The sequence below is a fragment of the Neovison vison genome, chromosome 3 (genome assembly GCF_020171115.1).
Source record: "Neovison vison isolate M4711 chromosome 3, ASM_NN_V1, whole genome shotgun sequence".
Lineage (NCBI taxonomy): Eukaryota > Metazoa > Chordata > Mammalia > Carnivora > Mustelidae > Neogale > Neogale vison.
Genome location: NC_058093.1, coordinates 51,070,936 through 51,086,780, shown reverse-complemented (window position 1 = coordinate 51,086,780; position 15,845 = coordinate 51,070,936). Strand labels below are relative to the sequence as shown.

Below are 15,845 nucleotides of genomic sequence, written 5' to 3'. Positions count from 1 at the left end.
TCTATGTGCTCGCTGCCAAATGATGTTCCAGAAAATTTATACCAATTGATCCTCCAACTAGCAATGTTCATTACAACATCCTACCCCCATTTCCAAAAGTGGACTCTGGGACTTGGTCTCTGCCAACTGTTTTGTCCTTTATATAGCTCTTGTATTTCTTTTAGTTCACTCACCAGATCTAAACTCTGAAGTTTAAATCCATAAACTGCTCCTCGTTTACTGCTATTCATATAGTTTCCAAGGGCTAAGATGATCTGCAAAAAAAAAGAGACAGAGAGAGAGAGAGAAGCCCGTCAGTAGAGCATCCCAGGCCAAGGAATTCGGCAGACAAGTCAGCTCTTCCCTACACGTATATGAGGAAAACTTCACTTGCCTCCAGAATTTTCTTGAGTTTTTGGGACGACTTTATAGAAACAGATGCTGCTATAATTGAGTGCAGTTGCTAGATTCCATTCAAAGGAAGGACGGGGAGGGGAGAGAAAAAAAGAGACATGTTAAAAATAAGAAATTCTAATTAGAAACTAAAATTTAACACAGAAGAAACACACCTGCATTTAGATTAAAGCTTTAATGTTGAGATTCTATTTTTCCTCAACGTAAAAAATTTATGTTATCCTGCTAGGGTCTTAGGTGACCATTATCTTCACATACAAGCTCTTCTCTCGAAGTATTTGAAATGAGAAGAAATGTCAGATCTTGCTTATCACAAAATCTGTGACTGATGGGACTCAGAGCTTGGAGTCAACAGCATTTTCTAGCAGAACTCAATCCCCTGCCCACTACCTCGAACCATGTAAGACAATGCATTTTTAAATCAACGGAGCTGTCCAGGAATGAAAACAAAAGAGCAAAGGAATATGATCACTCTCCAGAAGTCCTGAGAACATGTTGTGAACAGACATGCTACTGTAATCAGTAATTAACAAAAGTGTATTTAGAAACAGAACTGGGAAAGAACTATTTCTGATATTTATGTTTACAACATTCATAAGTCTGTATCAGATTAACACAAAGAAACAAGAGATGGTTGGCTACTATTTTTCCATCACCATGGTGTACTATAACACACTGCCAAGGAAAAAGACTCCTATGGCAAATTTATAATGCTCCCAATGGAAGTCAATAAGTCTGTTCATTAAAGATACAGGATCATTTTTAAAAATGAAAGTAACATTTTCAGTCTTGCCAACCCCGTCAGTCAGAGGACTGGTGTCTTCGGGAGGGGAACAAGTTTGAGAAAATTATTTTCCTAATCCCATGTATTGAAGTGGAAACCCAGAGGACATGCATAGACACAGTAAATGGCATTCTGTGGAGGAGAATAGCAATATGGAAAATGGAAATTCATCATTTTCACATTCAGTTGGCATATACAATGTGAAAAAAAAATGGCCAAAATAAAAATGCAATCTAGAAAGTTCTGGGAAGGAGTCTTTACAGCCCATGGTGTGAAGTACAATTCTGGAAGAGACTAAAAAAGAAAGAAATGATTCTATATCTCTTTGGACCCTCTCCCCTGCCAGAGCTGGTCCACTCACAGGAGTCAGCATCTGAATGCTTTCTGCAAAGTTCCCAATGAAGGCCATGATGGTCATCTTCTGCATGAGTCTCTCAATTTTACTGAACTGCATCATGAACCGGTCTTCATCTGACAAGTTCTCCAGGGGCTTCCTTTCCCGCTCATAGAGCCGAAACACTTTCACCTCATTCTCAGTTGGCAAGAACCTCATCAAACATTCTACGAAGTCTACAGGCAATGTCTTCAAGTCAAATCTGAAGACAGATGTGGACATGTCAGTGTTAGAAAGAAAACCTCCTACCCGTTCAACCACACCATTTGGTCTGCTCGTCAACCACCAACACAATGAACTGATGGTGTCTACGGATGAATGGTGAAGACACCACTTGTACTGGCTCCCGACCACCCAACGAGCAGCCTCGACGGTCCTTTCTGAGAACCCAGACCTTATCACAACAGTCATACTTGGTTTTTAACCTAGTACTACAGTTCTAAGTTCCAGAAATCAACAGTAAATGACAGGAAGAACGAGAAGGAAGCCTGGAGCAACTGACGGTGAAGGGGTTCAAGGACATGGTTCTTTTTTTTTTTTTTTTAAAGATTTTATTTATTTATTTGACAGACAGAGATCACAAGTAGGCAGAGAGGCAGGCAGAGAGAGAGGAGAAAGCGGCTCCCTGCTGAGCAGAGAGCCCAATGTGGGGCTCGATCCCAGGACCCTGGGATCATGACCTGAGCCAAAGGCAGAGGCTTTAACCTACTGAGCCACCCAGGCGCCCCAAGGACATGGTTCTTAAGGCATATGAAGTACTGCTGATTAGCGACACTGATGTTACACGCACAATTACAGACTATCTGCTAAACCCCAATATTTTTCAATTAAACCAACAGCCTGGGCTATTTTCTCTACATTAGAAAATAAATGTATCCAAATGCCTATACTAAATGGATGTTTTGGCTTAAATGAATACATCCCTTGAAGGAGTATCAGGTCTTTTTTTTAGCTATCTGCTCAGTTTGAACAAAGAGAATATTTGCCACAATCTCTGTTATCTTCCCTGGACAATCTTTGTCCAGCAAAAATAACATAATTACATCTAATCATCATGATGAATATAGCATATATAGATTAAAATCCAGAATGCCTATTATGTTTCAACATCAGACATCAGAACAGAATATAGGATAGACTGGACTATTCAATTTTGATCCTGACTGAGGACACAAAATTGGAACAAATGATTTCTGAGGGTCATACAGTCCCCTAAGAATCTTTTACCAAAATTTACAAAATTTAAATTTACCAGTTTAAAATGGATTCATTCCTAACACACCTAAAATATTTGTTCCTTGTCGTATTTGAAAGTCATCATGGCCACAAGAAGGGCAGAAAGATTCCTCTCAGAAAAGTAAATAAAACAAATGCTTCTCTGCAGTTCAGGGATAAGAAAAGAACTGAATTTCAAAATTTCCCGAAAGCTACTAAGAGGAACAGGAATCACATTCCTATTGTAATGAATTAAAATATGCATCTGTATCACATTTGCATCTGGCATTGACTTGTATCATTCCACAAATGCCATCAAATCTGCATTCAACAAATCAAGAGAAAATTCAGATACTCCAGAGCAAACAGACAGTCTCTCCTTTTTCTTAGCATCTATAATTCTCCACTCCTCATAGGTATGAGTTGCTGGAAAGCAAACCCAGTTAACAATGTTAACAAAGTTAACAAATGATGTCACAATCCAGTTGTTACTCTTCTAAAATAGTTTTCACTCAAGTACGGCACTCCCAAGGGTGATTTCTGGCCTGCCTCCTTAGTGCTAGCATTCCATTCAACTCTGAAATCACACATAATGTAACAAAGGGAAACTCTGGTGTGTGGACATCAAGAATTGTTCCATCTTGTCCTACTATTGAGATATTTTTGTTATCTACAAATCATAACTTCCTTGTTTTTACTTTTACCCTAAATTCACTAGATTGAATGTTCCAGAATGTCCTGAACTTACACATGTATAGCTTTACATATCTCATCGGCGGTCTTTCCAGCTTTCCTTAACGTTATGGCAAGATTTTTGGCCCTATTTGCTTCTAGTAATGTCACTTTGTTGGACCCCTTCTGTGTTATCTTCTGCTTGCTTGAAGACAGATCAATGGCAGGACCTTGGGCTTTCGTCTTAAATATTTCTTCAAATTCATCCACATTTAAATCCTGGAGTAGAGAGGGATGAGATAGGCAAACCAGATTACACTTAAAAATTAAGTGTAAGCATTAAAGAACTGACTTTTTCTACTCAATATTGCCTTTGATCATGGCTTACTCTATTTTCCTGTTTGTGCTATGACACGACATAGGCCACACATATATCTCGAATGTCTCAACTAGAACGTCTCAACTAGAGAACTGATCCCATCTGGCCAACTCAACGGCTCTTCACTACTTACCTTGCAGGGCCGGCCACCACAGACTAGAACTATCTATCAAACCAGACTGTGTGATTACTGAGTTCCTATTCACTAAGAGTTCAATAAAGGGTTTTTTTATGCCCTTTTATAAATGGAGAGCAGAGCTCATGTCAGATAGATATTTTGTGGCATTCACTAAAGACAATCACAACCACTCCAGAATCATAACCACTCCATGGTAACATAACTTCTTAAACACAGTTTTGAAACCACCTTACGAAACAGTGTCCAATTTCATTCTCCAATATAAAAATTCTTGTCTTCTTTACATCAAGGCATTTAAAACACTAACATTGTATCACTGAACCTTCCAGGTTAGCAGGGCACCCATTTCAGCTTTGCTGCCCAGAGAGCCCTCCCTGTCCCTAACCCACAAGAAAGATACCTCCAGAATCCGCTCGTCATCAATCTCGTTGAAGACTGTGCCATTGATCTGATTTGGCTTCAGGGCAACCCAGTTAAAAACTGGCATTCTGAATTTCGTCTTGATTGGCTTCTTTATTTTCACAGCTACAGAAGTCAGAAAGGTTGAAATTAAGACATCACCAAAACCCCACGATCCTCAAGGACAATCAGGGAACAGTCCTTGCAGATGACACTTTAACACTGGAGGAACACAGGCAAGAGGCGCCCAAGTGTTTATAAGCACAGAAAACACCACACCTGGCTTTGGCTTAGAGCAATTTGAGGGCATCATTTGGTTGACCGATGCAACATGATGGTAAAGTTGTCTAACAGCCAGGGGTTGATTTTTTTTTTCTTTTAAATGTAGACAAATGGATTACTGCAGCACACTTGACAATGTTAGGACAATGCTTAAGACAAAGTATTGGGGAGCAAAAATGATTAATAATGTTATTAGGCAGCAGGGAGAACACATGCTCTGGGACACTAGGGAGTGTGAGTCAGACTGTGAAATCCTATATTCTTGGTTCTAGAACTCATATTTCCAAACCAATCTTTAAAGACGATCAGAGACTGCAGGCTATCCACACCACCAGGAATGTAACATCAAGAAGGCCGGCTTTCTGTTGCAGCAACGCATTCTCATGGACCATTTTGACAATGGGGATTATACTGACACTGAGCTATTTCAACCAGGTCAAGGGCCACAAACAGCTCAAAATAGAAAAGATTTAAGATGATAGAAGTGGTACTCAGAAATCAGGATTAGTATTGCTTTTTGAGGATGGCCACGGTCCCTTTCCCTGTTTCTTTAAAGAGCAATTTCTCCCCAGGAGTCAGCTACATGTGACTAGAAGGCATCCACGAACCCATGAAAAACGCAGAAAACCTCTTAATGGAGAAGAAGGGATATCTGTCTTTGAGGGGTCAGGTGAGGAACTGTCAACTCCTCTTACTGCAAGGAAATGAGCTTAAAAAAAAAAGGAAATTCATTAAAAATTCCATGAATTATTACACATCATAAGGAAGTCTCCCCAAACCATCGACACACACACATGTGTGTCTATATATGCATGTATGTGTGTGTGCGTGCATATATACATATATGTACACATATACATATATACATATACATACATACATATATATATTTTTTTCTTAAGTCTGTCCTGAGCTGCCACCACGTTACTTGGGAGCTCCACTATTTGCCATCATTAGCGTCCTGCCATCAGTAAGGGAGGGAGAAGGACAGTACAGAACAAAATAAACCCAACGCACACTGGGCTCTTCCCTGGCTGCCTGCCATTCCTCCAGAGTTATGAAGGCCACATACACAGCAGGAACGTCATCTGATAAATCCACACAAAAGCATGCAGGAACACAGAAACATAGCTTTTGCCAAAACAGGCCTTTCTACCACCATGACCCCAGAGGCCCCACCACCCGACAGTGTTGGACTGCTCACCACAGTTCATTTTGGTCTACACTGCCCAGAAAAACCCGTGTCCTCCGTGGGACAAAGGAAGAGACCCTCCTCTAGCTTGGCATATGGAGGGAGAAGGGGGAGCAGGAGAGAAGCTGAGCAGGGATACTCCCACAATCTTGAGCTGGCGGGTCCTTGCCAATTGGTTCTGCCATACATCCATGGACACCACGGGCCCCAGGACACGCGCTGAAAGTTACTCCGTCTGCAGCTACCCTACTCTGAACTCATCAGCAAAATTACGAGTAAGCCTGAGATCAGAACACAGGCAAAAAAAAGAAAAAAAAGAAAAAAAATATTATCTTTAGAAAGTTGTCTTAACTCCAACTGGGGTGTGGGGAGTGGGTTATAGCAGAGGGGCCTAGAGGTGACCATGACAGACACTGTGCTCACAGCATTCAGGCTAAGGGAGTGGCTTTGTGTGGGTGGGCGTGTGTTCCAAAGAGAGAGCCAGAGACCAGCAGGAAGGGCCTGGAAAAGCAGCACCTTGCAGCTTGTCCTTGTTCTGAGGAGCAACTATCCATCCTCCCCCAGAATAAGTCTAAAATCCTTCTAGAGCTGAGGCCTTAGATTCAGCTCTGACCATTAAACTAAGGGGAGGGTGGGGGACACTCTTTTTCTCTCTGGGAGACAGGAATATGTCATATGAATCCCAGGCTGCCTGCTTACAAAGCCATCATCTCTTTTACTAAAATGTGTGGGCAAACCTGGACCAACAGTCAGCCAACGCAAGACTTCTCGCACATACAAGGTCCAAATGCGATGGTTCAGTGAAAGACAGGAGTGAAAAGATGTCAAGGCACAGTGTGACCAACAGAAACACACGGCAAACAACACTCAGCGAGGAGCAACCTACAGAAAAGCTTGATGGGCCCATCTTTTGTGGAAGCAGAAAGAACAAGAAAATACAAAAAAAAAAAAAAATTATATATTAGATATGGTTAGAGTCAAGCCACTCAGCAGTTCACACACTCTTAGCAGAGAATTTCATGCTTCTTGGACACATTTCACAAGGCAGCACAGAGCCAAAAATTCATTTCCATTCGGGCCTGCCTTGAAGACTCACTCACTATCCTGTTTTAAGAAGTAATCCTTCTTAGAAGAGGGGAAAAAATGATTTCATAATCGTGGTCCCAAACAGCCATATCGAACCGTGCTGTGTATTCCATAAGATACGAGTCATGTTTTAACAAAAAATCATCGGCCAAGTACAAATTCTCATTGTGAACTTACAATGCACCTTTTCCCAAAGAGAGCAAAGGTTACAGACTGCCCAGCCATCTGTCGCACATGACCGACACAGGAAATGGGAGCCCCGCTGCTCTATCACAGATGTGAGGAAGTAAGCCTAATGCTTCAAATATACACTCCATGCTGTATTATTTTCTCTATAAAATGCAAAGAAAAATTCACTAGATAAAATTAGAGGACTTCATTCAGGTGCCCTGTCTTGGCCACCACGCATACAACAGCTCACTGCCTACAGAAGAGAGAGGCCATCCTATTGCACAAGGGTCCAAGGCCTAGCAATGTTACAGGCTTCTGGGTTCCAGGAGCCCATGGCATATCATCTCAGCTCTGTCCCTTGCCTCTACTGGGACATCCTGAATCTGTCTGGCCTCTTAATTCCAGGGAGAAAGTTACCCCAAACACTGGCAACACATCTCACATAATGTGCTACGTAATGGTCTTGTAATCCTTAGAGCTTGTAAAACAGAACATCTTGTCATTGTTTAATGGACACTTACGGCACCAAAGAGAAGTTTCTTAAGTCCCACACACAGCCCTCTAAAAATGGTGTAAGACACAAAGGTGACACCCTTCAACAGCAGCACCCCTGAGGCAGCAGCTGGTCATCAGCTGAACAGAAAGTTCCACACCACAGAGTTGAGGTAATCAAGAGAGGCTGCAAGTGTTTAAAACTGAGTTGTGGGAAGAGTCTGGAGAGGACAAGACTCATTACTGAAGGGAGCCCTGGACCTGCACACCTCAGCCTCACACCAAGGCAGGTCTGAGTTCCAGGTGAGAGCTTGGACGAATGGAAGTGGAGGCTCTATTGTGGTAGGTTGTGCCAAAGAGAAAGGAAGTGGTGCCGACAAGAGCCACCGAAGCAGCCACGGGCCATGGTGAGCGCTCTCAGGATGCTACGAGGGAGGCCTCATCCGTGAGCCAAGGGCACATGCCAACTATAGGTCTTCACACTCCATGGCTGACGGCAGCCTTTCCACGGTAGGGACTCCTGGGCTTGTTAAGAGGTTCTTGGCTCACATTCCAAAATCCAACAGTTCCATGACGGCCACCTTCCACTTTTGCTTTAGGAAGCAGTAAGTTCTAGAAGAAAGTAGTGGATGGGACTGACCTTGAGCAGCAGAACTAAATCACTGGATTACTGTGAACATTATTCTTTTTTTTTAAGATTTTATTTATTTGTCAGAGAAAGAGAGCGAGTGTGCTCACAAACAAGGTGTGCAGCAGAGTTCTCTGGGGAAGCAGGTTCCCCGCTGAGAAGCCCGATGCGGGACTCGATCCCAGGACCCTGGGATCACGACCTGAGCTGGAGGCAGATGCCCAACCGACTGAGTTACCTAGGCAACCCTGTGAACACTATTTATCTGTTTCCTGGACAAGTTTATGGAAGTTGGAGTAGAAGGAAACACAACAGACTCGGTGTGGAACAAGGCGGCTCTGGGAGGCTTTCTGGGGCCCAAAAGACCTTTGATTACTAGGACGAATTAGTGCTACTGACTGGCCGGTAAAACTGCTGATGGGACACTGTGGGGGATGGGGTGGGCAGTTCAGGAAATCTCTCACAGCTAAGACGGCCATTAGACATGGGACAGAAGGCTCTGAGAACTACCGCACCTATCACAGTAGTAGTTCTTCATTGGAAATGAGACCTCATAAAGGGACTGAAGTGGAGGAGGAAGCAGAATTATCTGATGTCACGGAGATGGCCCGACTAAGCTCAGAGCTATTCAAGATGCCAGGGAAATGCTTCATGAGAGGGAAAATGGCTTGTGGTATTTTAGAAAAGAGTAAGAAGTCACTTCCCTGAGTCAAAAAACCAAAACTCCCATTTCAAAGCATTAGAACCACTCTCTCCCTCCCACCCCACCCATGCCCCGGTTCATCTCCTATGAGGTGGGGTTGCTGCATTCTCTCCTGGTTAGCAGGAGGGCAGCAGGCACGATTCAGAAGCGTTTCAAGGCATGGAGATCCCACTGTTGGCAATGCTTCTCTTGAAGCTTCGGTCGCACTAGAGTGAATTCTGATGTCTTCAAATGCACAGAAGACGTGCCTGGAAGCCCACATCGAGCAATGACACAGAGAGCCATTTTCCCCTTTTGGAAATGACACTGTGAATACCTTCCAAAAACAGAGCCAAGAGCACCAGAAGCACCATGTGTCAGAGCCCTGGCAAACAGATGCCCACAAGTGGTCGATGAATCCAGGAAAATGCACTGATTCCTAAGGAGGGAACTTGTCTTTCTTCCCTTTTCTAGGTGTTGAAAGTGGAAGGCAGGAAGTCTGCAAAAGTCAGGACTGCCTGCTAGAGAGAGAACAACAACAGCTACCCAGAGACAAACGCCTCTGTGCAGGGCTTCCCCTACCCTGGCCACATCAGCAGCCCGGCTCTCAGACTAAGAGGAGGTACACGGGTTTGCAAGAGACCTGGACTTTCAGCGAGGACACAAGTGAGTATTTCTTAACACAGGTACCTGGGTCTGAATTCCGTGCTCTTACCTGCTAATCCTGAGTTGAAAACCACTGTGGGTGAGGACGTCCCAGGCAGCGGGGGTGCAGAGGGAGGAGGAGGGGGTGGTAAAGTAGGCGCAGGCACAGTCTCTGCTGCAGGGCCTGGGAGAGGAGGAGGAGGGGGTGGCGGGGGAGGAGGTGGGGGAGGGGGCGGGGGCGGGGGCGGCATGGGTGGCGTGACTGGACCATTTTGCACTAGCGAAAAAGAAGAAACAAATTGCCTTTGAAAACAGGGAAAGGGTTTCACCGGCAGGATGTCACGTTGCACATTAAGTATCCAAAAGCAAAACATTAAGTATCCAAAAGCAAAACACTGAAAAGGACACGGGAATTTTTTTCAAAGACTATACAATCCCCCTGGCAAATGAAGAATATACTGCAACATACGTGAAAGCTTCAGCTTTAGAAGCTTAATCTCAAAACATCAGTTTTTAAAATCCGATAAAGAACCAGTCAACAAAAGCAGACAAAGGACATAAACGGACAGTGGATAAAAGAAGAAATACAAATATCCCGACACTCTCAGTTCTCCCACTGAGGCTTCTTACCTGCTTCAGGTGTGTCCGACGATGGAGGTAGTGGGGGAGGAGGGGGGGGCAGGGGTCCCGAGGAGGCGGCCCCCGTTACTGGTCCCACAAAGTTACCCACGGCCACTTCTGACCCCGTGGACAATGTGCCAGAAGCCACGACTGGCAGGATGGCGATGTCCCCATCCCCTTTCTTCTGAATTTTAATGGTCCCTTGTTTCTCCAGTTCGTGAATCTTTTTTTCCAGGGTAGACTGTCTTTGAATGGCTTCTTCTTTTTCTTTGACCATTTTCCTTAATGTGTGAACCTGGGTATTTGCATCTTTGTAGATTTCCTGCAAAAAGAGTCCACAGTCAACAGTTTTATCTTCACATGACATTCATACCTATTACCGTCAGAGTGGCAAATTGAAGATCAAGAAAAAGGAGAGGAGAGGAGAGGAAAGGGAAAAAGAAAAAGGAAAAGGAAAAGGAAAGAAAAGAAAAGATACTCATAGGAATCCTATGGAACTCAGCCAGATCCTATAAAATCCCATTCATTATCAATTGCTCATTGGTAATGCATGCAATATATTCTAGCAATTGTTACTGTCAATATAGTTCTTTCTATTAAGAAGTGCAACTAACTCAATTTTCCCTGCAGGTGGAGAAGAACGAGGCAGAAATGACCCAAAAATAATTTTATAGCTGACTCTGGAAAACACTGAGGGTATTTGGGTGGGGCGGCATGTTTTCTTTTTATTTATTTTAAAATTCATTTGTAACTCTGAGACACATATCAGTTAACCGTAGACAAAAGGCCCTAAGTCAGATTTGGACAGAAGTCAGACTGGGATTAAAAATCTGCAAAGCACGGAATAATCGACTCACCAATAACCAGGGGCCGATTGTTCTGGAACAGGGTTCTCTGGCCTTCACAATGCCCCCCTGACCAAGCTTAGGACAGCAACCCTTGTAACGTTTTCCCTTTGGTATTTAGTTAACAGAACAGGCCAGTGCCTCCCTCTACTGATTACTTAGCCCTGTCTAGGCTTTTAGCAGAAAACAAAAAAGTTACTATTTTCAATTTAAAGGCCATCCCCAGTCCTTTTATTGGGGGCCCACCAAGGTCCCAGTGTAAGGATTTTATGGAACTTGCTTGCTGGGTCTTGTACATGTGATCTCTCACCACAAACCTCCAGCAGGCAGGGAAACATTCTTCACACCCAGTCTATTATTAATAATCTGAGAGTCTGACTTGAATTGAGTCCATATGCTGCAACTTTGTTTCCATGGCGTGCCAAAAAATAAATTTCCTAGAGGTAACTGTAGGACATGTCAGAAAATCAAGCAACACACACAGACATGATAAGCATTGCATAAAATGTGCCATTTCATCAACAATGGTGTAAAGGCAAGCCGTGTGCCTGAAAGCCCTCCAGGCGTTTTGGTGATTTTATGTTCTGGACAGTTCTAAGCACAAGCACAGCACTCTATAAATACCTGATATGTAAGGTAAAACAACGCTAAGGCCAAATAAAATAGCTGGGATTATCTGATAATAAAATGGTTTGGTTTTGCTTTGTCTTTTTTTTTTTTTTTTTTTTTTTTAATTTTTTTGGTGAATTCCATTAGGTCTTGCCTGTGTTGATTTCACCATTTCTACGGCAACCACCAACTCTGGTTTCAAGTAGAAGCAAAGCAAAAGAAAATAGAAAGAAGTCCAAGTCCTAATAAAAATAAATAAGGGGCATGAATTAGACCCGTTCTGTGTTTTTATCTCCAAGCTAATGGGTGATCCACTAAATCAACTCTGACTCATCCAGATGGGAAAATACTGTTACTCTCAAAATCTGGGATAAGGACTGAACCCCCAACATTTGATTGCACACACATGTGTATATGTACCCTAACTGTATGTACCTTTCATCTGAGTATCCCCTCTGAAATGCTTCCAATAAACATGCTGCATCAGTGCAATCCTCTGACATGAACGTACGCCGCCTTCTACCAGGACTAAAGCCGGTGGTGCAGTGCACCTTTCCCGCAACGCCCGTCTGGGGCAGCGGTCATCAGCACACTTACCCGAACAACATCCAGCTCCTTGTTCCTCTGCATGAGCTGCTTTTCCAGTTCCACGATCTTGGACATGGCTTCATTCTCCGTGTCCTGCAGTTTCTCAGACAACTGTAAAGTTTTAAAAGGGAAACCTGAGTCACAACACCCGACCATTCTGCTCAGGTCCCCGGTTCTCAGAGAAAGTGGAGCTCAAAAACCATTCTCAGAAAGAGTGGAGCTCAAGGCCTATCAGAGTCCTGCCTGTGTTCCCCGAGCTGTTTTCTGGAAATATTAATATTTATAAAAGGATTCGGAATGTCTATTTGTTTCTAATAGGAATTAATAATCTACACATGATCCTTAATAAAACCCATACATCAGCTCCTTAGTGTCATCTCCCTCCATTTCTGCCAGAGCTGGCAAGGGTGGGGGACAGTGGGTAAGGCAGGAAGGGAAGGTCACCTGTCCTGCCCGAAGAAAAGGCCATTAGGCAAAAGCTTTTGAAAATCATCGGTCCACAAAACTTGGTTCTATTATTATGGAAAACCAGGTGAGAAAACAGTACTGCTGGTTTTGATCCAAACTACCCAAATAATAAAAGTCATTTGGAGGGGCAGTTCAAATAAACAGCCGCCCCGCTCCAAGTGGGTTGTGTGACTGTGGTCATGTGTTGCTGGCTGAGGCTTCCGAGGAAGGCAGAGTGAACCACATGTTACATAGTTTCTTTTCCCACAAGGCTCTGAAAGTGAGCAACCTTGGATTTCACTGAAAATGATCACAAGGAAAGAAGAGATCACAAGTAAAGAAAATCAAGGGGGCAAGGTGAGGAGGAAGCATGGAGATGAAAACGCTGATCAGGTTCAGAATAGGAGTCAAATCTTTCAGGGTAAGAAACACTGGGCCGGTAAGGGTCCTTCCGAAGCAGGTGCTAACCACGTCACAGCAGCACTCACGATGGTAGGGGGAGGGTTGGCTCACTCACTTGGCTTAACTACAGCCAAGAAGATGCCCATTTTCAGAGTGAGGGAGGAAGGTGAAGGACATCAAGCACATCTGATACTTTCAACTAAGAAAATGTGGAAGAAAAGAAATGGACCGCTCAAATGGGAGAAAATAATATTGCTGCAAAAAGAGACCATTCATTTATAACTAAGGACACTGTCAAGCAGAATTCAACAAAGAATTTGGTCCTCACAACACTTGGGTCTTTAAGAAGCACCATTTTTCTGTTCATTCCTGCAATATTCAAATATCTGCGTAATGGATGACCACATGAACAGCCTCTGAAGGCCTTCAGACTCATAGCCCTGTCTGTGGCAAGAAAAAATGAGCCTCTGCCCTGAAATGGAGTTGAGGTTATACAGAGAGGACACTCCTTGAAGAGGATAGAAGGGAACGCTCGCCAATTTCCCTGAAAAGGCCTATTGTTGAAAAGAATCTTTTTAGAACTTGAGTAAGCATAAGGCAAGACTGTGCAGACATGCATCGTGGACACAAGACCACCCTGTCCACCGGCCTGTGTGGACACTCTGGGGTAGAGCAGGACATTCATAAGACTCTGAGTGAAATATAACTTACTGACACCCCAAACCAAACTCGCACAGAGGCTGAAGTGGGCGGTATCTTGCCTGGGCAGCCATGCTAGTTGTACTGAGGGACAGGGTTAGGTGGGAGGCGGGAAGACACAAGTAACAATCCATTAGTCCTGGGGCTTATGTGAGTTGCTAGAACCCAACTGCCATGGGCCTATGGGGGCCTGTGTGATCGAAAATGATTCTGTTCAGTAGAACAGGACTTCTTCACCTCAGCCCAGATTCACACACTCGAGTGACCTTTCCCCCTAACATGGCACCAATCACCTCACTCTTGGGTGCCTGTCTGTAACAAAGATGGCCAGGGAACCTGGGCTCAGCGGAAACCGAGCAGATGAGCGAAGGCAAGGCAACGGACTCCCCTTGGTTTTAAGTAACAGCCACGCTTTCTTTGAAAGAACCCCGAGGGGCTTTTGACAGCTCTCTCCTTCCAGCTACAGCTCACCCCTACACTCGGAATCCTGTCACCGACCGCCCTAACAGCTAAGCGTGTGTGTGTCTCCTTTTCCGAGAGGTAGTTACATGAGAAATGTTCTCCTCCAGCTCTTCCACCCTCTCCAAGGCCGCGTTCTTGGTTTCAGCGTCTTCCAGCAGAGCTCCCACGTCGAACACGTTGTCCAGGTACGCCTGGATCTGCACCTGGAGTTTGTCGCTCTCCGTGTGCTTCAGTTTCTAAAAACCAAAACACCAAGAGAGGGCGGCGTGAGCGTAGCTGTGGAAAGAGAACGTAATCGCACGACAGCCTACATGTCTCCGTTGGTTCCAAACACTGCGGTCTTTTCCAAGAGAGGGTGTGATGTCTCAGCCTCCTCGAGACAATCACGGAGTGTTCAAGTGTCTAAGAAGCCACCGTCAGATTACTTCCTGGCGAATACCCTCTGGCGAAGACACATTTCCTCCCTAATCCTTCCTACGGATATATTCCCCATATCGACATATTCCAAACCAGAACATTTTGATACAGGTGAAATTAGACAACAGAAAAATTAAGAAGCAGCTTCAGAAGACAGCAACGGTCACAGGTTTGAGAGGCATCTGTGTGCAGAGGATGTTAGAGTCAGTGTAATTTGCCTGACTAGAGAGGGCAGTTCCACTGAGGAGGAGGGTTAGGCAGGAGGTGGAGAAGACACGGATGGAGTATATCAGCCCTGGGTTTTATTAATAAGTTGCTAGAATCCACCCTCCAAGGTAACTTCCCCCACAATACTGATGGAGTTTAGGGCTCCCCAAAGCACAGATAAGGAAGATTTCCTCTACTCCCTGCATTACAGGCCCAGGCATCCCAAGGAACTCAATCAACTTTAAGGTGAAATTAGAGATCAAGAAAATCTGTGAGTCTTCCTTACAAGGAACATACGTCCTGACCTCCCCCAGGGGGAAACAGATGAGTAGCTAAAACATTCCTGGCGTAGGGAAGATACCAAAAAACATAGATTGAACAAATCAATGGCTACTTACAAGGCTGGGTTTCTGTAAACCAGTGAAGCATTTACATAGTATAAGCTTATAATATTAATCTTTTAACCACCTCTATCAGGGTCCAGAACCAACAGACGAAGAAGTTAGAGAAACAGAGTTTTAGAAAAAAGTTTTAAATTTTTCAGAGGAATTACGTTCTACATAAATTCTCAGAAAGACGGATTTTCTCTTTGGTCTAATCTGGAATTCAGTAACTTAGCTTGTCTCAAAGAGAGTCTATTTCATCTTAGTTTAGGAGTACATGCTTAAAAAGACATCTGAACAAGGGCAAAGCCCTTGTTTTCCAGAAAGGAAAATAAAGCAGGAGCTAGGCAGGTTTTCTCACCAAGTACACCATGGGTAACGGGCACTACCTGATGTGTTCCTCTCGCCATAGCAGCCTGGAGCCCAAAGGAGCTTTGCACGACCATCACAAAACTAAACCCACAAGACCATTCGCGACTGATACACCCAGTGGGCGCTCAAATCCTGCCACTCTCAGACCAGGCAGGGAAAGCGGAGAGAGAAACCTTGATTGTAGAGCAGGGAAAACTTTTCAGTGCCAAATTCTGTCTAAGATATTAGTGATTGTTCAAG

The 15,845-nt window shown here is 44.0% G+C and overlaps 1 protein-coding gene across 4 annotated transcripts in view; it reads right to left on the bottom strand.

Annotated features, from left to right (window-relative positions):
* The window catches only part of FMNL2 (formin like 2), a 324,964-nt gene that overhangs the window by 16,165 nt on the left and 292,954 nt on the right, over positions 1-15,845 (bottom strand). For all 4 annotated transcript variants that reach the window (XM_044242069.1, XM_044242072.1, XM_044242070.1 and 1 more), the window contains exons 12-20: positions 14,313-14,462; positions 12,226-12,327; positions 10,184-10,496; positions 9,624-9,830; positions 4,377-4,501; positions 3,535-3,737; positions 1,539-1,773; positions 374-442; positions 174-254 (exon numbers count right to left, since the gene is read on the bottom strand). In XM_044242069.1, coding sequence (XP_044098004.1) covers positions 174-254; positions 374-442; positions 1,539-1,773; positions 3,535-3,737; positions 4,377-4,501; positions 9,624-9,830; positions 10,184-10,496; positions 12,226-12,327; positions 14,313-14,462 — 1,485 coding nt within the window. The remainder of the gene's footprint in view (positions 1-173; positions 255-373; positions 443-1,538; positions 1,774-3,534; positions 3,738-4,376; positions 4,502-9,623; positions 9,831-10,183; positions 10,497-12,225; positions 12,328-14,312; positions 14,463-15,845) is intronic.